General features: G+C 40.4%; 2 protein-coding genes across 2 annotated transcripts; one reads left to right on the top strand and one right to left on the bottom strand.

Moving 5' to 3' along the window:
• The first annotated feature begins 639 nt into the window (after nucleotides 1-639).
• On the top strand, nucleotides 640-16,569 carry LOC307250989 (disintegrin and metalloproteinase domain-containing protein 10-like). Its single transcript, XM_080028281.1, has 16 exons — nucleotides 640-788; nucleotides 3,331-3,481; nucleotides 5,545-5,663; nucleotides 5,809-5,967; nucleotides 6,547-6,647; nucleotides 7,859-8,008; nucleotides 8,402-8,494; nucleotides 8,590-8,773; nucleotides 9,256-9,419; nucleotides 9,532-9,715; nucleotides 10,118-10,268; nucleotides 10,366-10,549; nucleotides 10,660-10,768; nucleotides 11,841-12,061; nucleotides 12,160-12,286; nucleotides 13,450-16,569. Exons 1-16 carry the CDS (start codon nucleotides 722-724, stop codon nucleotides 13,644-13,646), a joined length of 2,361 nt encoding a protein of 786 aa, XP_079884407.1. The 5' UTR covers nucleotides 640-721; the 3' UTR covers nucleotides 13,647-16,569.
• Nucleotides 16,570-19,455: 2,886 nt separating this feature from the next.
• aqp9a (aquaporin 9a) lies at nucleotides 19,456-23,528 on the bottom strand. The gene is made up of 6 exons (XM_080027605.1): nucleotides 23,339-23,528; nucleotides 22,940-23,066; nucleotides 21,764-21,901; nucleotides 21,550-21,668; nucleotides 20,541-20,758; nucleotides 19,456-20,059 (listed from the first exon to the last, which is right to left on the bottom strand). Exons 1-6 carry the CDS (start codon nucleotides 23,438-23,440, stop codon nucleotides 19,849-19,851), a joined length of 915 nt encoding a protein of 304 aa, XP_079883731.1. The 5' UTR covers nucleotides 23,441-23,528; the 3' UTR covers nucleotides 19,456-19,848.
• Nucleotides 23,529-23,560: the final 32 nt, after the last annotated feature.

The raw sequence follows: 23,560 nt of genomic DNA on the forward strand, positions 1-23,560 counted from the left end.
TAAAATAAACACAATAAAATGTATAATTCTACCAGACAAAGTTTTGAATCTGAAATGTATGATCTGTTGCGAAATAATGGTGTTGACATTGGAATATTATAAGAAAATCTTGGTATTATTTTTCTGTTTTTGGGCTGGCATACATTACATTACACCTAGTATGGTGAGTGGTTTTCGGACTTGACATCATTTGAAAAGATAAAATAAAGATAAATATAAATAACTCAAGGAAGGAATCGTCCGTGATGTCCATCGCCAATCAGATGACAGCCCCCCTCACTTATAAAGATGCAGAAATGTATGTAAAAAGCAAGGCCCATTTCCCCTTTAAAATGGGTTAAAGTGCAAAGTTAAATTACCAGAACTATACGTGAATAAACTAATACATTTAGTTAGCTAGTTTTAATGTATTTGTTTATTTTGCTGCATTTAATGGCATATTAATTCATTCATTGAGTCATCCCTTCATTTATTTCTTTATTATGCCAGTTGCAGTAATGTATGCCTGGGCGTGCAATAATCGGCAGTAATGTATGCTGGGCCTGGTCGCTGGATAGTGGGCGCATTTGGGGGAAGGGATGCCAAGCTGTGCTGCGCCTGACGTCATGACGTTGGACAGAGAGGAGGCGATGAAGAGGAAGGTGCAATAAACCAAACACACAGGGCGTCTGCGCCTATCTAAGTAGGACAATAAAGTGACAACGGCATCAATGCTTTAACAATGGATTTGGCAGATATGCTTCTTCTCAAAGTTTTCCTCTCCGTGTGCTTGCTCAACTGCACCCAAGGTGAGTGAGGCGTCTTCAGAGAAAACCATAACAAGTTGCATTGAATCCGTGAAGCAGCAGCAGAAAGGCAGATGCTAGCCAGTAAGCTAACGGAGGGGATCAGCGGGGCCTGCTTGTTGTGAAGAGGACTGCACCCTTTTTGCCGTGTTACTTAGCGACATCAAATAGGATGAAACATCTTGGAATAGCACTGTCCGATTGAAATAATCCTATATTGCTGAGTTATTTCTGCGTGTTGTCACTGTTTTTATTGTCAGATTCGGGTCGGTTTTGTTGTTATCGCCCGAATAGCGCCGACAGCCATTGTTATGAGGAGACGGGGACGCCGACTGGGTTGCCCACCGTTAGCTCTGTGCTAGCTGGCTTTAGCCACTAACGTTACCATTTATGTCACAAAAGAATTAAAGTTAACCACTGACATTGTGTGACCAGCATCATGTCAGGTTTTCTAAATTCATATGACACAAGTTTTCACGTTTATTGGTAGGCTATCATTTCGCTGTGTGTGCTGGTCACAGGTCAATTCTGTGTGTAATTGCAATTCAATATGATTGAAACCACAATAAAAAAACACTTTATTTTATATTTTTAAAATAATTTACCTTTTTATATTTTTGGGGTGAACGAAAATAAAATGCCGTTTTGTCTTATGATCATATTGCATCGTACACCTGCCGTATGCCTTTTTAAATGTTGTACCAGGAGAATACAAAGCTATTTAGGACTCAAATGAGGGTTTCAACGAGTCGTTAACAAGTCTCAAATCCAATTATCTGTGGATTTTGAAGTTGAAGATAGTTTTATGAAGTTTAATTCAGTCTTTTTTAAATGTGTTCTGGAGAGAAATGTTTATTGTTAGCCCTGTAACTAAACTACAAAACCAACATCGAACCATATAATACATTGGAACACAAGTAGCCTACATCAGGAACTCCAATTTATAGCATTTATAATGATCTTGAAAAGGTATTAAAAACTCTTCAATTTAACTTGTTAAAACCTTCAGAAACCCTATGGAATGTACTTGTATTGAAGTCTGAGTCAATTGTGGGATCAATGTTTATCTTTTGCAAACGTAATATTTTTAATTTCTTGTCAAACTGTCAAAAGTAACATCACAACTTTTTCACACAATAGCTCTATTTCGCAAGGGGGAATTAATATTAAAAGATGCGATTGTGCCTCTAAGTGCATATACATATGTCTTATGTGGTTTTGTTTGAGTTTTTGGATGATTTTGAATGTTTTTTTATGATCACACAAATGTATGAATGAGAATTTTTGTTCAGTGTTTATCGGTAAAAATGAATATAGTTCAGAATAGTCATGGCCTTCGCTTCTCATAGTCACCTCAATGAAAAATGTAATGGTAGTTCCTGAATATTTCATACTGCACATGAACAGAGAACTAGCTGAAGCCTGCTCTACTTACTTATCCATCTTTAGTAACACTGAATCCTGTAATTTTGAGCTCTCTAGTAGGCGGGGATGATTACCTGTCAGACAGTACTAATTACATATACTGTAATTACTGAAAAAAAAATGCTTTCTTTTGGTATATATGTTATGGGGCAAAGATCTGATATTACAGATATGCATGTATGCTCGGTGTGCTGTCTAAACATAGAAAACACTGTCACGTTCAGATGGGCTTAAATTGCCTGAACATAATAATTACTATGTTTTCTTGAAATAGGAGTTTGGCAGACTGCTTTAGAGTGTGAAGCAGTTGGTGAAATGGGTGGAGGTACACGCAAATCCTGTTCTCTTCAAAGCCCACCACCCACTCTTCTGGTGGCGAAATAATAATGCCGTGACGCTGGGGGCTGTTGTTGAGCACAGCTTCACAACTGGCAGCCACTTGACTCAAATGGATTTAGCTAGGATTTTAAAAACGCAACCCTTACTGGTTTTTGCTGTCGGTTTCCATCATTTTAATCCTGCCTGTCAAATATATCTGCCTTATCGTCCATTCTCTGGCGACTGGATTATCCTATCATGCACCATGCCTCAGTTATTTACTGTAAAACCTAGCTGTTTCACACACGTATATGTCACATCAAAAGACCAAAATCAGAATATTTAATGCTGGAAATATATTGACAAACATACAGAAAAAGGCATTTCAGTTCATCTGCCACGTGCTAAGAACAGCCAATGTGAGAAGAACACTAGGCTGTTGCAAACCTATGGACAGTTGGAAGTTAGTATTTTCCCCCAGCATGGTAGTATACATTTTTTTTCTTTTATTTTGTATATTTTTATATTACTTTATTATAATCTTCTTCAATAGAATTGCTGTGTAATAATGAGCTCAGGCGCATCTCTATTACACATTATTTTTGGTTTAGTTTTGTACAATGCCTACACATAAAACCACTAGACAATGACAGAAACATGGTGTCCAATACACCTGGCAGGGATGGCTGTGTTATCATTTCCTTTGATTCTATACGGATATGCATTTTATGAAGTTTTTATAATGTTTTGTATTTTCCTTGTTTTTGCTGATGACAGGACTTCCTCTGTTCCTTTCACACAGGACACTATAGAAATCCCTTGAACAAGTACATCCGTCACTATGAAGGCCTGTCCTACGACACAGAGCTGGTGCACAGCAACCATCAGAGGGCCAAAAGGGCACTCTCTCACGAAGACAAGTTCCTTCATTTAGATTTCCACGCCCATGGAAGGTTTGTCATTTCTTCCAGATATTAACCTGAAGGGAATGTATGTCTCGATCTGTCTATTTTTATGTCTCCTCACCCGCCTCTTATTTATTAACCTTTCTGTTCATATATTTATATCATTTCAAAGCTCATCTCATTATGCCTACATTGGTTATGTAGTTGTCAGTTGTAGCAGAGATTTGCAGTTTGTTGTTGAAAATGATTTACATTTTAAAGTTGCTCCGAGGAACTTTCAGCTTTTGTTAATTCTTGCACCCCCTTTTGACAAAAGTGGTTTTTACTACACCAGCTGTTGTTCTTGGGTGAAGAACCCATGACAAAGGCATTTAGAAAAAATATATAAAAATAGCATTCTTTGCGCTGATGGTCTCGTTTGCTGTTACATTTCATTTATGAGCATTAGAGTAAAATGAGACTGTTCCAGAAATATTTAAAAGTTCCTCATAGCACCTTTAATCCTGTTTAATGAATCCATAGATCTGGTCAGAGGATGTTCAAATATCAGCCATGGTTCTTTCGGTGGTAGTTTCAAAGGTCTTCATTAGAGCTAAAGCAGCAAATCAATCGGTTGATCAACAGAAAGTCACCTCTGCAAAAATAATTAGACATTTCTTTTTCCAGCTTCTCATTTGTGGGAATTTTCTGCTTTTTCTTTGTCTTATGTGATAATAAAACTGATTATGTTTGGGCTCCATACCAAACAAGCTTTATGAATACATACATTTGGGCTTTAGATTATTACTGTAGGTATTCTTTTTAAAAATCTGTAATTTTATAGAACAAACAATTAATAAATCAAGAAGATTAGTAGATGTCCTAGCATTTGCAGCCCTCGTGTGGGTTTCTGCTTGTTTGTGTTTGTATTAGTTGGTCCTGTGGCGGATCTGCTGTCTCCAGGGTGTGCAAGTACACTTGATATTCCTGGAAGGGAACCCCCTTGAGATATAGAAGAAATATAGGATCAGGATATATAGTCCGTGTCATGGTTGTTCTTCCAGCACTTAGAAGAGGTGGTGTTGCTTGATAGAAGGTGTCTAAACTCGCCCATGACAAAGTCTGGACCATCTGGCTGGGAGCTTGGGCGAAGGCTGTTTTTTCGTCCTGCTCGTAGCTAGGCCGGCTGTTTACCAACTCTGATGTTGCTTAATAGGGAAGAGAACGATGCTGTGCAAACAAACACAAGAAGAAGGAAAATGTCTGTTCCTTTGAAAGCCAGGGTTGTGTCGGCCTCCTTTTCCCTTTGAATTAATGACAAAGCTGCAGACACAACTCAAATACTTTCACTTTTATTTGCAGCAGCCGCGTTCGCCTTGCCGCTTTCGTGGATGAACGTGTTCTCGGATAGAATTTTAATTTCACATTCCCTCCGCCTGAGATTTAGACATAACGGAAACATAAAGGTGGTTTAATAGGTGTTGCTCTGTACAGGACCTGATTTCTTTGTGTGCCTTCCTGTCAAGATCGACCCATATTTCAATCTTGATTCATAAAAATTAAACAAGGATATATACATTTATACACAATCTATTTATACATTTAACTCCTGTTCCTGACTTACTGAACAGTAACACAATACAGGCGACAATACGAAAATCATGTAGGTGTTACATGAAACCCAAGGGTAACTGTACCCTCTTTGTTAACCTAACATGTTTGAATTAACAAAAAAACAACACTGTGTTTCAAGTTGTCCTGATTTCCAGTTCCCATTCTCACAAGATGAAAAGTGCCGTTTCCCTTGTGCAACAGAAAAGCGGCATAGATGTTTTTCCTCTCTTCCAAACAATGCACTTCATTTCACCCTTTTATTTTTACCCCTCATTTCCATTTTCCTTTCTACTCAAAAGCTGTGTGAGTATTGCTTGCTTCCCAAAAGTGAGTTAAATTCAAAATAAATCCACACCCAAACCTATATGCTCACACTCAGAGGTGAATAATATCAGCAGAAAGATGGGGACAGAAACCATCCTCTTTGCAAAATACATAACACTGTTATCCCAATTTCATAACCTGTGTGATCACTTTTGTGTTGTTATTACCCATTGTTTCACTTCTTTTGATTTCAGGCATTTTAATTTAAGGATGAAGAGGGAAAACAACTTGTTTGCCCCAGATTTGAAGGTGGAAATGTCTGGAGAAGAGGTTCCTTATGATACGTCTCATATCTACACTGGAGAGATATATGGTGAGACTCTTTTCTCATTTGAATAAACCAGTTCTAATGCAACACTGCAATCATGTGGTCAGTGTCATTTTTTTCCAAACCATTATTTTATGTCTACATGATCCTCTTGACACCTTATACCTTTTTGTAATTTGTTTTACCCCAGGTGAGAAAGGCACCCTGACCCATGGCGCCATTGTGGACGGTAAGTTTGAGGGCTTCATTCAGAGCTACCATGGCAACTACTACGTGGAGCCTGCCGAGAGATACCTGGGGGCCAAAGACGTGCCCTTCCACTCAGTCATCTATCACGAAGACGACATACGTAAGTAACCCAAGCAACTTCATCAACACAAACGCTTTGACACTGCATTTTCACGTAGCATGTGTGTAATTGGATGCAAGTGTATCATGTAAATATGTGATCGGCAGAGTGCAAGGCTAGGGCAGCTGAGCTGATGCAGGCAGACTGGTGTGATGATCTGCCCTCCAGGGAGCACACAGATACCCGGGGTGCTCATTAGCAGAGTAACACGATCTTTTCTCTCAGGCTACTGGCTCATTTAAGCATTCTTTTCTTTACACATGTTGGTACTGATAGTGAGCTTACTTTTTTTCCACTGGCACCTCTTTATTTCAAGTCATCTTTGTAAATATATAAATACACTATATGCAGTGTGTTTCTGAGAGGCAATTTACACGGAAATACGAGAGGAATCGCTAATTGAGGGAGCGTCGGAGAAAGTTGCGGCTCACATTGCAAAGCTAGGCTCAAGTGGCGTGTAAGTACAGCCATTAGCCGATCATGAATAGCGCCAGAAATAGAGTGACTCACGGGGGATAAGTAGCTAACATTGTCTCCCTTTTAATCCTAACAGTGTTGTGTCTGCCTCTCTCCGCTCAGACTACCCGCACAAGTACGGCCCAGAGGGAGGCTGTGCTGATAGCTCAGTGTTTGAAAAGATGAAGAGGTATCAAGCCTCCGCTGTGCAGAAGCCACCCAAGGTAAACCTCACCTACACATCACAGTAAACCGTGACAGTATTATGAAGGGATATCTTTTTGGGAAACATTTTTCCAACTTATTCTGGGTTACGAGATATCCGATGGATTCTTCTTCTCTTTTTGTATGTCTCTGTGTGCAGTTTGAAGCAGTTTTGAGCAGTGAGATTTTCCCTTTCTCAGCTCAATCAATGAATGTCTAAACGATTAATTACTTGACATCTCAGTAGCGGGGGGAGTTATTTGTTGAAAGTTTTATAATTAACTTTAAATTAAGATTGTATGGAAAGATGTCTGGTTTCCTCTTTTGAGAATCTAAAGAGTAATTAGACCCAAGGCTGAAAATAAGTGTTTTGCTTGAAAGTTTCAGACCCGTTTTGACAACACTTTGGTCTTGCAATGTTAGCAATGTCCAAAAAAGCATTCTCTCTCTACTCCCTCTCCATCATTTGACAATAACCTTTTCAGGTTGGGCTCAGTGTTCAAACTTACACAAAGCATCCCTGGTTGGGGGTTGTCAAAAAGGGAGGGCCTCTGTTGCAGTGATGTCACATTGTCTTAAGTACACCTGTACATTGTTGCAGCAAAGTTAAACTAGTAAAGCAAAAACAAGATTTCCACGGGGGTGTTAAGTTAAAACAAGACGCCTGAAAATACACAAAAATAGCAAATGTCCAGTTCAATATTCTACTGATGGAAGAGTTTTTATGTTAAAACGCGTAACATTATCAAAGCACTTAACATTTAACAAGTAAGCTTTGGTAACTTCATTTTTTTTACTATTCAAACATTTGTTAAAGGTGACAAAATAGATTTCTTGTAACCTATTTTTCAAGTTGTACCACTTTTTCTAATTCAAACAAAGATGCTAACTGGAATGAACTTGTTCTTTTTTTAATTATGTACTACTTGAGCCAATAGTAAAATACATTTTATTAGCTATATTAAAAATAAAAATAAATGTTCTCTAAACCAAAAATTCCTTTTTAATTGTACATTCAGTGTGCTTAGTTTTTTTTTCTACTTTCTTCATACTCTTGTATGTGATATATTTACAGTACATGTTCCTCAGCAGAGTTGCAGTGCATGAACATACTGCAGCTGCAAAAGCGCAGCCTAAAATACTAGACATTATTTATTTAGCCACTGTTTGGTTACAAATGCTTTATGTATGTTTTATTCAACCGTGTGCTTCCCTGCTCTCCCATCTCCAGGAGCTCTACAGTGAGGCGGGCTCTAATGACCCGGTGCTGCTGAGGAAGAGGAGGATGGCCCAGGTGGAGAAAAACACCTGCCAGCTCTTCATCCAGACCGACCACCTCTTCTACAAGTACTACAAGACCAGAGAGGCTGTCATTGCTCAGGTAACACACATTCACTGTCACTCACTTGGCACATGTTTACTGTGATGCATTCGATTTACACAGTATTTCTTGATGTTGCTCTTGTTACTTAAAGGGTGGTACGAGGAACTTTTGAAATATTTCTGACAGTCTCATTTTCACTCTGATGATCATAAATTACATGTAACAGCAAGCGAGACCATTAGTGGAAAGAATGTTATTTTTGTATAGTTTTTCTTAATGCCATGTCACGGGTACGCTCAACCAGGAACTACAGCTGGCGTGGTAAAAACACTACCGCTTTAGTCCAAAGGGAGTGCAAGACAGTGAAAGTTACTCGGAGCAACTTTAATATATTTCTCTTTCATTCAGTTGTGATTTATCCATTTTTTATGTTATGTCTCACTCTCTCAGATTTCCAGTCATGTCAAGGCAATTGATGCTATCTACCAGGGCACAGACTTTATGGGCATTCGCAACATTAGCTTCATGGTGAAGAGAATCAGGGTGAGTCCTGTTAGCTACCGAAGTCTTTGTTTTGATTTCAAGTGTACATTTTGCATTTGGTCACTTTTTCTGCGCCTCATCATCCTCTCGTGTAGATAAACACGACCAGCGACGAGAGGGACCGGTCCAATCCGTTCCGCTTTGCCAACATCGGGGTGGAGAAATTTCTGGAGCTGAACTCGGAGCAGAACCACGACGACTACTGCTTGGCTTATGTTTTCACCGACCGAGACTTTGACGACGGGGTGTTGGGTCTGGCCTGGGTCGGAGCCCCCTCAGGTACTGAAAGTCAGTCCGTGTGTGTGTGTGTAATTTGTAGTCAGCAACTGCAACAAAAAAAACAACACATCATATTCTCTGTAGACCTGTTGGATGCAAAAAATCACAGGAGACATCCAATCTTGGTAGAACATGAAAATATTCTAGGAAAGCATCTTTGATTTACAGTAGAAGTTAGCTGTCCCTGTTTTTTTGGAATTGCATGTGCTTGTTGATATGATGATTCCCAAGTGACGTAGCAACTAATATGATTTCTGTGCTACATTATTCATTTGATATTTTAATGGAAAATGGGGTAGGGACTGATCTGGATTTCTTGATTACGTGTTGAATAATAAAGCTCAATATGTTTTGGGCATTATTTTATGTGCATAAAAGACAGATTGTCCCTCCTAAATAAGTTTTTAAAAATCCTTCAGGTTTTTTGTAGCTGTCGTCTGGAAGAAGGTACTATGATCCGACCTGTGCTTTTTCATTTCCAGGGAGCTCCGGGGGAATCTGTGAGAAAAGCAAGCTGTACTCAGACGGGAAGAAGAAGTCACTCAACACTGGTATAATCACTGTACAAAACTACGCCTCCCACGTTCCTCCAAAAGTCTCCCATATCACTTTTGCACATGAAGTAGGACACAACTTTGGCTCTCCGGTGAGTTACTTAGATGTAGCACATTTATGCACGGCGATAAGGAATGGATTAGGTTTATACACTTTGTCCCTTCCTCTTATAACCTGTGAATTTGTTTTTTTCTCACTCTCAGCACGACTCTGGATCTGAGTGCACCCCAGGAGAATCCAAGAGCCAAGACAAGAAAGAGAAGGGCAATTATATCATGTATGCCAGGGCTACATCAGGAGACAAGCTGAACAACAATAAGTTCTCTGTCTGTAGCGTGCGCAACATCAGCCAGGTGCTGGATAAGAAGAGAGGCAACTGCTTTGTTGGTACGTTTCACTGTTTTTGTTGGGACTTGAGACATACATCTGAACTGTCCAGCTTGAGTTTCTTATTTTATTTTATTATTTTACTGATTGAATGTTGGGAATTAAAATAGAAAATAAATTCTTTTTGAAGCCACACAATTACTTCAGCATGCCTAAACAGCTTAATATACTACATGCTGTTGTTCAAAGTCTCATGCATATCTGTTGTGCCGGATAATAAATGCAGAAATATAAGATATTAATGTAGGCTTTCAAAAAGTGTCCTTCTACACCCATATTACTTTACTTTTGTGCCTTTGCTCGAACAAGCTGATGGTCCCAGCACGAGAAGTTAAAGCACGACACATCATGCTACATTTTTTGGGGACCAAACGTTGTTTATTTTTCCTTTCCTCCAAACAGAGTCTGGCCAGCCCATCTGTGGCAACGGCCTGGTGGAGCCAGGAGAGGAGTGTGACTGTGGATACAGCGATCAGTGCAGGGACCTTTGTTGCTATGACGCCAACCAGCCCGACAACAGGAAGTGCAAATTAAAGCCCAGCAAAGTCTGCAGGTAGATAGTGGATGTTGTTGTTTTTCTCGATTTTGTTTATTTGGTTTCATAAAGAAGATCTGATTTCTGGACTGAACACTACTCTTTTTGCCACCAGTCCCAGCCAGGGTCCTTGCTGCACTCCTGAGTGCTCTCACAAGGGCCGCAACGAGAAGTGCAGGGAGGAGTCGGAGTGCGCTCACCAGGGCATGTGCAACGGAGTCAGTGCCCAGTGCCCCACCTCTGAGCCCAAGGCCAACTTCACCGCCTGCCACGGAGAGACTCAAGTCTGCCTCAACGGAGTGAGTTTCCAAGGACTTCACACCTGGAAGAAGTGTTTGTCGTTATGGCAGATCTCTATTCATACCAGTCAGTGTCTGATCTCGCCTGTCCTCATGCTCCTCCCCCGCAGGGCTGCTCCGGCTCCATCTGTGAGAAGTACGGGCTGGAGGCCTGCACGTGTGCCAGCCAAGAAGGCAAGGACGAGACTGAGCTCTGCCACGTGTGCTGCATGGAGAAGAGTAAGCCATTTCCCTCTTTTTGATATGATTTTTTATTATATATGTATTAGTGCTGTCAGTTTAACGCGTTATTAACGGCGTTAACGCAAACCCATTTTAACGGCGTCAATTTTTTTATCGCGCGATTAACGCTCTTCATGGCCTAGCAAACGTTGTGGTTTTTTCACAACTGAAACACCACAAACTATTCATATGGCTCGCCATTAAGTTACTGTTAAGTCAACCGGAACATGTCCTACAGCGTAACTTCACATTAAAATCATTTAACTGGCAAAACGGCTAAACGTCAAGTAAATTTTGACTTTTATTTTGAAGCAGAAACCGGAAGCTAGCACTTCCTAGCTCAGCAACGCGACCTTCACTAGTCTTCCGTGTGTGACTCAGGGACTACGCGGAAAAAGAACAGAAAAGAAAGCTTTTCATTTGCAAAAGTCCTACTTATAACCCTGCGCCCCCACCAAAAAACTTCATGAACGTTAGTGGCAGCCGCCAGTCATTCATTTTCACTTCAATTTTCGCTATCAAGGGTGACTTAAGCCTCGGCTGCAGCAGCGGCATACCAACCAACCACCAGCACTTAAGTGTATGGTGTGTCCACTCCACAAACAGTCTGAAATAAGTCGCGGATGAACGACTCCCAAAACATTTAGGCAGCAACCACATTAATACTAATTTGTTTTATATAGGCTATAGCCTATGTTGTTATATGGTTTGGTTTTTAAATAAAAAAGGAAGTTCCAATTATGTTTGTGTGCTGTTCTAGGGGTGGGGGGATCTACATTGTTGTCTATTTGCACTGAATTGGAAATTATGATATTTTAGAAGAAATACACTGAATTACAAGGGTGTAGAGAATGGGTGTGAAAAGAGCATTACAATGAGAAAAAATAATGGGACAAAAAGAAATCAAGGGACATTTAGGCTAGAATAGATAAAAATGTGCGATTAATCGCGAGTTAACTATGACATTAATGCGATTAATCGCGATTAAATATTTTAATCGTTTGACAGCACTAATATGTATATCTTTCATTTGAATTGTGTCGACTGTCTGGGATTTTTTCCTCCACAGTGAATCCCAACACGTGTAGCAGCACAGGATCGGAGCGTCTGACTCGTTTCTTCAATAAGAAAGTGACCACGCTGCCCGCCGGCTCGCCTTGTAACGACTTCAAGGGCTACTGTGATGTATTCATGAAGTGTCGCCTGGTGGATGCAGACGGACCGCTGGCCAGGCTGAAGAAGGCCATCTTCAACCCTGAGCTCTATGAGAACATCGCAGAATGGATTGTGGTAAGTGTCAACCTCTTTATTCTTATTGGAGGATTAGTTCTCCTGTTGTTCCTGTTGTTTTGTATTGATTGTGCTTGATTGGTGCTTCTCTCCTCTAGGCCCACTGGTGGGCAGTGTTACTGATGGGTATTGCCCTCATCATGCTCATGGCTGGCTTCATTAAGATCTGCAGTGTGCATACACCGAGCAGTAACCCCAAACTTCCCCCTCCCAAACCACTTCCAGGTGAGTCCAGAGATCTACAAAGACACTTATTTATTTGTAAATATTGACATAGCTTTAGAGCCATGTGTGCTAACAGTTAACCTCTTTACCTGATTTCTTTATCATTGAAGAACCACCTGCTATTCGAAAAGAATTGTTGTTCTGAAGGTGTCTGTGATATTTCTTACATTTTCAATTTCCAGCAATCTTAGGGATTACAGCAGTCAAAGTGTTTGTGAAACTCAGTTAAAGGCAAAAGTGTCAATTTAGGACCAAAAAGACAAATTGTACCTGCTGCGACAAACCTGCTGTTTGGAGTGTGTCATTTTGTGAAACGAGACAGAATACACCTGTAAGCTACTTTGCCCTCTTTTACACTAGTGGATGCACGCTATCCTCCACTCTTGAGGTTATTTGATGCATAGCTGTGCTAGCACTTTGACCATAGCTGTTTTTATTGTTTTGTAAATCGTGCAGAAAGATGACAATAGTTAATGACATGCTCTGCGTGTAATGATTATATTGTGGTGCTGTGATTCACCAGGCTTTCATCCTATCAGACGTCAGGCCTTTAATGCCCCCGTGAACCCAAATCCACAAAATCCTTTTAACTGTTATTTTAGGGAGTTAGTTGCATGATAGTCAGCATCCGAAAAGAGTTATTTAAAGGCATATTTATCAATCCAAATTTAAGATATTATATTATATATAATTTTTATAAACTTTACTGAAATTCGGTTTAGATGAGGCAGGCTATGCTCTTGTTCTGGAGTATTCTGAACCAATCGGCAGTCCCTGAGTGAACATTCTATGAAAACAATGACTGTGGCCATGGAGAGCGTTCGATAGCGCCATGCCCACAGTCCTGACAAACGGTCTATACATTACTTCTTTTTTTTACCCTAAGTTTTAAAATATTTATGAACAATGATGAGGCACCCAACTGTGATATCATACATGATTTTTTACCATTTAAAACCCGAGGCTTTAAATTGATAATGTACAGTCTGACACAGAATGTGAACACAATTTTACCAGACTCACTTCTCACAGTGTTTTAACGCAGCGTAGGCACCAACAGTGGTACCAGTAGTGTCTTTCAGTGTAGCTTTTGGTCTGGAGCAAAAATCAACCATCTTGTCTGCTAACGAGCTCAATTAACCGTCTCCTCCCCCCCTCAACAGGCACTTTGAAGAGGCGGCAGAGAGCGGCGCAGCAGCACGCTAACTCCCAGGTGCAGCACCAGTCTCAGCACCCGCACGGCCACGGAGGCGGTGGCGGTCAGCGGCAGCCCGCCAGGCAGCCGGCGAGGCAGGCACAGCCACAGAGGCACCACCGTCAGCCCAGAGAAAACTATCAGATGGGCCAGATGAGACGCTGATGAGAGCCCACCTGCATCCCAGCCACTAGCCCCCCCTCGTCCCCCCAATGCCTTGGCTCCTCCTTGTGCCTACAGTGGGAAACAAAAAGCGTCACTCCATCCAAAGAAAAAGCCTCTGACATGGTTGTTAGTCGTCATCGTAATCGTCCTCCCATCGACAGACAGAAAAAAACAGACACGTGATCAAAAACAGAAAAAACACTAATCTAGCAACTCGATTTGGCTCTTTGTGGAGTGGACTCGGACCATCAGCCATTTCCAAAAAAAAAATGCAGTGTGATCTAGCATCTTTTTTTTCCACCAGTTTTCTTTTTCTTTTTTCTAAGGAGTGCCAAGGAGTAAAAGGAATCATGTGTAGCTTTAGTACATTCTGTGATGTGTTTTTTGGTTCTATTGCGCAACGTCTTCTTGAGTGACATGCCCGTGGCTGCTGGTGAATTGTCCCGTGCTTTTTTTCTTTTCGCCATTCTAGCCAGGAATGAGAGACACTCGGTTGAGGATTTTGCGGCACTTTTGTGATTTACTCATGTCAAACTGGCAAAAGACACAAGGCTCCGGTCTCTGGTGCAGACAGTCCTCTGCATGTCACTGTAAATATTTAGTGTATCATAAGTGAAAACAAACTATTTCTTCTACTGTAAATGTGTAATTCTTCACTTTCTTTTTTTTCTTTTTTTTCGGTTAGTGCTCTCAGGACTCTTAACACGTAATCGAAGGAAAAATGATGGTTGTGATGAGTTCCTTGGACGTTGCTTGTTGGGGATTTGACGCCACCAGGTTCTCTTTGCAGTCGTCCAGTCAGGTGGATCTCATTCACTTTTCGTTAGATAGCTAGATTTGAACAGCAAGGTCACCATATCCCACTTTACAGGCTTTCTCCGTTTTTTTTTTTATTATTTTTTTATTGTCTCACTAACATCATGTTTTGCTTATGTTGTGTAACAAGCTACAGGAAAGAGAAGATCAATTAGTTTGGCACACACTGTATTGTCTTACTGATTTGTTTTGTTTATTGTTTTGATAATGAAGAATGAATAACCACTAACTGAAGCTGATGGCGGTTCTACCTGTTGGGATATGAAGTCAAAGGAAATTGAAGTCTGCCGTGGCTTAGTTTAGCAGTGAGGGTGTATCATGTTACAGCGTTAGTATACATGAGTGTGAAAAATACATTGAAAAATGACTCCGGTGTGGATGTACAAAGAAAAAAAAAATTGTAAGATTAAATCATTCTATTATTCTTCAGATAGCGAATCTAAGAACTTTTCAATGTGGGCATGCAGACACATTTATTAAATGTGATTTATTAATTGACCAAGGTCTGTAATATGTGTATGTCACTCAACACTATTTACTTTTGACAGCTATTAATGCGAGTCTTAAAATCAAGTGGAAGGACCAGTATAACGCAGCAGTAATGTCGCACGATTCACACATTCCTCAGTGTGTTCACTAGTTTCACAGGAGACAAAACGGCTTTTTATTTATTTTATTTTTTCGCGTTTCTAAATAACTCACCTGCAGTTATCTCTCCCGGTCAGATCTCATCATCCCCTTAAGAGCCTATGGGTGCTGTCCTGGCCTCATTGTGCGTTTACATCAGCGTGCCATAAAAACCTTTCTACGGCTGATCTTTTGTGCACAGCTTTTATAAAGATACAGGAAGCAACCTGTAACGTTTCTGGAGCCACTTTAAAATGGAAGAAATGAAGGAAAAACCTGATTGTCTTTGTGTGGGATTGTTGGACCTCAGGTGTTTTCCTCCTCCTCCTCCTCTTCGCTGTAGCACAGTGTTAGGGGACACTTCGGAAAAACAATAACGTGAACACTAACCGAAATGGATTTGGTTATGGAGTTGTGCTATGTTGGGGGCTAAAATCCCAGGATTTATTTTACAGTGCAAACGTTTCACCCACCATTTGGATTTGGAACGTGGGAGAAAAGTTATGCAATTATGCATAACACATAAGGCAGAGGACATTTTCTTTGTGCTATGATTTTATTTTATCCTGGCATTATAATTTCTAAATGCATGCAACACTAATCAAAACTAATATCTTACAACACTGTCCTGATGGTTGTAATAATCACATGTGCTCTGGAGGGGACATTTAAAAAAAAATGTCTCAGTCAACATATTATACATGGCAGATGAATTCAGCAAACAGGTCGGTCGGTTGCTATAACTTCTCATGTCTGTACAAAACGGAGCTCTTTTTAAAATTCCATCTCCGAGGCTGGATCACAACTGGTAAGCCTTGAGAGACTTGTAAACTTGTACAGTACTTGGAAAAATTTGCATTTCATTTGAAAAATGGAAAAAACTTACATTTTGATACATTCTGTTTCATTTTTTGTATTCTAATTCCAGAGTAAGTTGTTCAAAGATGTTCATATGTGACCAACTTTCCTTTTTAATCTAAGTTATTTATGTTCTTCTATGTGCTAGTTGAAAATGGGAGTTTGCTTCTGATACTCTTCTCCACCATCGTCAGTGGGTAAAAACTGTTTTGGGGTGATTGGAGTTAAATGTTACATTCTCATTTTTGTCTTCGTTATCCTGTGGCATGGTTTGGGTAGAAGAGCAGAAGAATAATGCCTGTAAATTTACTTTTGTTTTAATTTCGTAGTCTTGGTAAAATAAAAGAAAAAAGTTTTTAGATAAACGTGCACTGAAAATGTCCAAATTGAGTTGAAATGTTGTAGGTGATGTAGGCCGAAAGAACACAAGATTAAAAAGTAATACTACTGTCGGATTTTAATGTTCACTGTGTTTTATACAGTATCGAAATTTTTTGTTCACTTTGAACATTTTTACTAAAAAAAAAAGGAAAAAAAAGATTTCAAATTGTATTGTGCAAAGAGATGTAATTTTTGGAGTACTTGAAATGCATTAATTAAAAGACTCGTTCAAAATAAAATAGACCCCTGTTTACTGTCTGTAATGTGTGCACTCTTTGGCTTTTTCTATTGCTTTGGGGGAGTTTCAGTTGTAAAATACTGAGATGTGATACATATGGAGATCTGTTCACACATCACAAGTCAAACATGTACCTTTGAACATAACATTTGACCATTTTACAGTTTCTCCATCCAGATCACTGCTCAATGAGTAAAGGTTTGCCAGAGGTGCTGGACTGAGACTCTTGAGGCTGAAAGAATTTCAGTGGAGAAGCAACGGCACGCACGATCTGTGCGTTGATAATTTTTTTGGGGAAAGTTTCTCAGATTCTCAAGCGTCGACTGTTAAACTCTGACTACTAACGTGCCTCATAAATGAATTTTGCATGGATCCGAGTGTGTGAATTATATTGCTTCTTTAAACATTTTGAGATTTTTATATTGTGTATTTTAACTTGTTTCTATCATATAGCTGATTAGATAATAAGGTTCAAAGTTGTTAAAAAAAATTACATCCCTCAAATCTATTTATCTATTATTCATCTATCTAGTTATGGCATCCTCATGTTTTTATAATGTTCTGTTTGTGTTTGGATGGACTGATAACAGTGTGAAGAAATTACACAAATCTCCTGTTTGCTTGTTGATCTGCCTTTCCTCTAGTGTTGCATCCGGAATTTTGTATGTGTTGTAATATAAATTCCTCTATACTATTGTTGTGGTATAGTGCCAGTGTTTCCCCTGCTGTGAATGCAGTAGATGAGCATTCACAGCAGAGGGAGCAGCTGCTGTGTGGGGTCAATGTCTGGCCAGGGGTTTTGTCAGTCAACAACATTAGCGCCACACACTCTCATTTTATCCAACCTGTTCCATAGAACAGTTTTTACAGATTACAGCCACAACCAAGGAACTCAGTAATGCTTTGTTTATGTGTGTACAGTTCACAGAGGGAAATTCATCTGCTCAGACCTGTGCTGCACACAGAAGCAGTTTATTATCATCACAGTATAATCCATGTGTTTGTTATTCATTGCCTACTTGCTGATTACCTTTTGTTCCTCATTAGTGTTTTTGATGATGTAACAGTCGGATGAAAAGTGTATTTCAGGTCCCGGAAAGCTCCCCGTTTGCATGTGCAGTGGAATGTGGCCTGCAATTGATTTTCAATGTGGATCATGAGCTGCACTTGCCCACAGCGAAGGCAGTGTGAGTTCAGGGTCAATATCTTCTACATAGAACAGGCGGTGAGCTGCATATAATGTTTACATCGTTTTGTATTAGTGATACTGCATTCTGTTTCCCCACAGTTCTCTTCAAACTGATGTCACTCAGTGTGCTAGCAAAAGAGGGGACAATGTTACCCAACCCTGGTCAATGTTGTGCATTCAGACCTTCAGCTCTGTGCAAGGAGCTGACGTCATAGCAGATGAGCGAGCAGTACTATAGGCCTACACCTTTTGTCTCTCCGTCAAAGCATGATTGTAAAAAAGTTTCACCGTCCTGAAAGCTGAATAGAGTGGCTAACAATCGTGTCAAGGAGCAGCTGAAACACAGAAGCAGCAGAGAATACAACTGGCCAGTTCATTGTCCTGCATCAGATTAGGCCCAGTAGATTTTCTGGGCTCCTACAGTTTGTCTCATGAAATTCTGCAAAAAATAATATGACTATAATCATCACAAAATCATTTCATTTTATCTAACCCTCTTGTGCCAATGTTGAGCTGCAATGCTCCTTTTTAACTTATGTTTTGTGTCTGTGTGATGTCACAGGGAAGAGGAGAAATGCACTTTAAGAAGTCATGCTGAAATTTCCCGTCAAAGCTTTTTCAAAGGCTGGCCTACAGGTGAGGGACGAAATAGAAGAATCACATGCAAGTTCACATGTTCTCGTTATTGAGCAGCCAGTCGCTCTATACAGAGTGATTTTCCCCCCTATCGTCCGTAGATTCGATCATACAAACTGACATGGGCCCTGAAGCCGATGTCACAAAAAGTCGCCCCACAGCTCTGTAACTCGTCTGTCAGACACCTCTCTACTCCAGTGCTGTTTCTTCCTCCTAGCAGGTTCAAAAGCAACTTCACCCGCGGGTTTGCTGGTGTCAGTGACCCTCACTGTCTCTGAAGCTTGCTTAGTATTATTATTGAGGTGGCGATTTGTTGCATTATTTGGCCTGCAGCCACAAATGATGCCCGAAAACAAGTGGTGGAAAGTAATTAAGTATATTTACTCAAGTACAATTTTGAGGTAACTCTACATGAATATTTCCATTTTAAGCTTTACACTTTATACGTCTACTCCCCTGAAGATTTTTATTTTTTTTTGCAAATTAGGATTTTAGACGTTAAACACATAATTAGCCTCTAAATGAAAAAGATTTGTGATGGACTAAATTGCAATCGCAACAGTAAAATGCTACAGAGATGTTATTACTGTAGGCTACATCCCACCCTAACAATTCAATTAAATGATCCATCTTGTGTCGGTAATGCTGTAAATCTCAAACTATAACTAAAAGATTCACATGTGCTATAACTGTCCTCTTTCATTTCATCAGAGTATTAAAGCCTATTCGGCATTTTAAGGGATGTGTGAGTAAATATGGAGTGATGGTGTAAATGCCGAGAGGAAAACTGCATTAACAAACACAGCTTAACTGCAGTTTTCATGATAATAGAGTCTATTATGAAATCGATATTCGTAGAAACTTTATTGTAGACAAAACAACAGTGAGTAAAATACAAATATGAATAATGAAAAGGGGTTTTGCAAAATAATAAATTAAATATAAGTTACAATATAGGTAACAAAACATACATTTTAAGTGAATATACAGATAATATCACCACAACCAATGAAGGAAATGGGAGAGAACGTAAAAGGAGACCTGCAGGCATGTTGAAATCCAGTACAATTAGTTTAAGCCAAGTGAGGGGTAATATCTATAATACAGTATTTACAATGTCCTGTATATATGAAAAACCACTTGAAGCACACAGGCTGACTGAGATTCCCATGTGTTTAGGAAACATAAAACCTAAAAAAAGTTAATTTGCAAACGAGAACCTCCAGTGTTTGGTTTGGACGACTGTTTCAGTATTTGCTTACTTTCTATATTTCTACTCACTGCACAGTGCACAGACCAAAAACAGTATCCCGAGTGCTTAATTAGCTGCAGCTTTTCTATCAAAATCTATCGTACAGATGGAAGCTGTTTGCTGGGTGTTGGTCACCTGACTGACAGCAGAGCAGCTGAATGTGACCAGTTTAGCCCTGGAGGTTAATGTCTCTCTTTTTTTTTTTTTAGCTCATGTTGATCATCTCGTATTTGTCCTTCAGACTGAGGTCTTCGTCATCTTCGTCCTCCTCCTCCTCTTCCTCCTCCACCTCATGGGGTTTCTCTGGCTCGTCATGGTGGTGATGCAGCTGAATGAACAGGTAGTAGATGACTGCCGCAACCACTCCCCCCACCATGGGCCCTGCTACAGGTCTCCACCACCAGTAATCCGCAGTGCTGGAAGTATAGAAAAAAAAGTAAACGAGAGGAAAGAGCTATTGTTAATGGTATCTCTGGCAGTCACACAAGCAAGCTGACGCAAAGGCCACTGTGGGCCACCGGTGCCATCACTGGATCATTCACAAGTATCGACGGCATCTGCCAATTGCATGTGACATTATATAACACTGTGGTCCGTGTTAGATGGATTGCAATTTATGACTTCACACCTAACATTGTGTGCAAACTATCCATAGACTCACATAAATAACTGGGTAAGCAATAAACTGTAGGTTGTTTTAAAAAAAATATGATGTGTTCTCTTCACATGTGAAATATATTTGTTCTGTAGTTCTCAGTAGTTCTCATAGTATACATATTTCTTGGTTAATAGCTTTTTAACAACAACCTCTTATCTGACTTTGTACAATTAGACACAAGGCTTTGGCACAAGACCCATACATAAACTTAATGTAAGGTTTTCCTGCTGTACAGGTACCTGAAGACCTCTGTCCCGTATCCTGCTACAAATGTAAAGAGTCTGGGCCCCAGGTCTCTGGCGGGGTTCAGGGGGTAGCCGCAGTTCAGTCCCATGGACACGCCAATGGCCATGATGATCAGACCAATAGCCAGCGGCTCCACGCCTTTGGGGGCTCCGATGTTTCCACCATCGATGATCGCCAGGATACACAAGACCAGCATGCCTGTCCCTATGACCTGCAGGAGTAGAAGGTCCTTGTTTTAGTGAACTGCAGAGTTTGACGATAAACTACCAACACAGGTGACTTTAAAAAAAACATCATAACAAACCTTGGTGACTTTTAAAAAATATATATATTTTCTTTTTCCTCATTACCTTTATCTGTTTTTCCTTTTGTTTCACTTGCCTTACTATTGTAAATGTGAATGTGTTTGTTTACAGCCTATTTTAAAGTAAATATAAAATATGACCTGTATAGTAATGTATTGGACACATTGCAATAAAAATGTTTAAAATTTTTACTGTAATCGTTTTATCATATGACTTCTTCTAACTGTGCGATCTTGATTCGTATCACTGAAACAAATTAGTCAAATTCTCTGTTTCACTGCTACAATGTATTATTCAAACAAAAGGTTTTAAGCTGCTGCAGCTTGTACAGCCCAAGTATTACACAGATAATCAAAAGAAAAACATCTTCATAATAGGATCAAACTGATTAGACTTATCTCTCTGGTGTTCAACAGTTTTAAGCTGTTAGACGTGTGATTTTTGAATCGCTCCACCGACTTAAAAAGACGGAAAATGGCTTCAGCTATAGATTTGGCCTTTCCACTGAATGCCAGGAAATGGGTCATTAGACCCCCAAAACCAAGCAAAAGAGGGGGTGTTCTGAGACTAAATGGGGCCAATCAATTCTGCATTAGCTACATTTGCCTGACTTTGCAGTGTTTAGAGCCTGAATGGGAGCGGCCATGCACGATGGAAGGAGGGGAGGTCATTGGGTCAGGAGCAAACCAGAGCCCACCTGATCGATGAAGCCGCCGAGGACTGACAGGTGTCTCCCAGGGTAGGATGCAAAAATGTGACCTGTTGCATTGATTCCCGTCACTGACAGAATCCCGCTGGTGAAGTCCATGATAGCATCTGCGAGGAATAAGACAAATAGAAAGCGTATTAATGTTTAATGTTTCCGGTTAGATATGCATTTGTCAGGGGACTAAAAAGTCAGGTGTACTCACCGTAGTACAATCCAAACACAGCAGCGGCTCCAGCAAAGGCACCAAGGAACTGAGCGAGGACGTAGATGGGAAACTTCCAGATCTTCAGTTTGCCCAGAATCACCATGGCCAGGGACACAGCAGGGTTCACGTGGCCCCCTGGAGACGGAGGGGACAAAGCGGAGAGAGGGAGTGAGAGAGAAGGGTGTGTGGGTGGGGGTGGCTGGCACGTCATCCTCTCCATCATTAGGGTGAGGCTGGCTGTCACATTTACGAGGGGCAGCAGAAGGAGAGGGGCCCCCGGGGCGGTGCAGGGTTTTGTTATGCACGTTCACGAGCAAAGAGGCAATAATAATGGTCCCATCTTAGAAATTCAACCAAAAAGTCTAAAAACCAAAGGGAGCATTATTCTGTTCCCCTTTGAATCCAGCTGTGCTCGCAACCTGACAGATTTAATTCTTTTGAAAACCATGTAAAAAATCTGTCAGTGGTCTGTCTCCATTAAATCTTTTATTTAATTTTGTCTCCTTTTGATGTATAATTGGAAGAAGCTACTGCTCGGATGAGGCAAGCATTCTCGTTTGGACTGGGGTCTGGTCTATGTCATGGACAGAGCCTATGATCAATGGACTTTGCAGGACATTTAGTGCCCAGGGTTATGTATGACCGCAGAGAGGCTGTGCACTGGTGCTAACAAATCAATGCTCGGTACACATTCATCGAATCTGGACAGAGAGCTGGCACGTTCTTGCTGACACTGACGCAGAGAAGGTGGCACGCGGCCCCAACCAGAGGCCGCAAAGTTATATTATCACAAGCTGCAAGCCTCGTGAGTAACAATGTTGTCATTACAAAGCAGGCTACGTCAGGCTGTTTATTATTTTAATGCATCATAGAGCCTGCAGTGGGAAACCGTAGATAAACCCAGCAAAAAGGGCTGAATATGCAAACAACAAACTGCTTAAACAACATTATGGAAACAGATATTTTTCAGTTGATTTGCCAAGGTGACAACACCCAGTTGATCAGGAATTGATCTCAACAATATCCATTTAAAAAAAATACATTGAATTCTATGGAAATGAGTTAAATTCAAAGCAACACATCAAACGCCACTGGTGGGCTCGTGTGAAATTAGTTCTGCTTGAGTGGAAATACACGATTGGGTGCAAAAGTTCCTAGAAAAACCTTGTTTACCTGACACTCCTCCGGCCACGTACACAGCCATCATCAGTCCTACGGAGAAGCCAATGTGGATAGTGAGAGGTTCACCCAGGGTGTTTCGACTGAGGGTGGTCTGAGCCACTGAGCCGCAGCCAAACAGCTGACAAACAGAGAGGGAGAAAATTCGATTTTTTTTTTTACATACTGTACATCTGTTCAATCTCCTTTCAAATATCACATCAGAAAAAGGCCTGATATGGAACTAAAACATTAATGAACATAAGATTGACAAGTCTGGAGCTCAAAACTTAACCGACTTATTTAAGCAAGTTCTCCGACTTTAAACTACTTATACTATACTAGAGCAATATATATTATGTAAAGTGGAAGAAAAAAACACATTCTATAGGCCTACATCAAATTGCTACTTACAACCAAGACAAACGTCCCCAGGAATTCTGCCAGGAATTCCTTGAATATTCCATGTTTTATAGCACAGCGTTGCCTCATGCTTCTCTTCTGTTGTATTTCCATGTGTCACTGTGCCAACTGTGCTGCCTGAACGACTAGACTTCCAGCAGTGTAAAACCTCTGGAGTTGATCAGAGCCCTGGTGTCATATCTCCACCTCTTATCATCCACAGCCATTCACTAC

The sequence above is a fragment of the Ammodytes marinus genome (assembly GCF_949987685.1).
Source record: "Ammodytes marinus genome assembly, chromosome: 5".
NCBI lineage: Eukaryota > Metazoa > Chordata > Actinopteri > Uranoscopiformes > Ammodytidae > Ammodytes > Ammodytes marinus.

Excerpts from the sequence above, each read along its gene's own strand:
- LOC307250989 (XM_080028281.1), top strand. The coding sequence starts at position 722 with ATGGATTTGGCAGATATGCTTCTTCTCAAAGTTTTCCTCTCCGTGTGC. Across the intron at positions 9,716-10,117 it reads GAGAGGCAACTGCTTTGTTG|AGTCTGGCCAGCCCATCTGT; the intron begins GTACGTTTCACT and ends TCCTCCAAACAG. Across the intron at positions 12,287-13,449 it reads CCCTCCCAAACCACTTCCAG|GCACTTTGAAGAGGCGGCAG; the intron begins GTGAGTCCAGAG and ends CCCCCTCAACAG.
- aqp9a (XM_080027605.1), bottom strand. The coding sequence starts at position 23,440 with ATGGAAATACAACAGAAGAGAAGCATGAGGCAACGCTGTGCTATAAAA. Across the intron at positions 21,902-22,939 it reads CGTGGCCGGAGGAGTGTCAG|GGGGCCACGTGAACCCTGCT; the intron begins GTAAACAAGGTT and ends CTCCGTCTCCAG. Across the intron at positions 20,060-20,540 it reads TACGGGACAGAGGTCTTCAG|CACTGCGGATTACTGGTGGT; the intron begins GTACCTGTACAG and ends CTATACTTCCAG.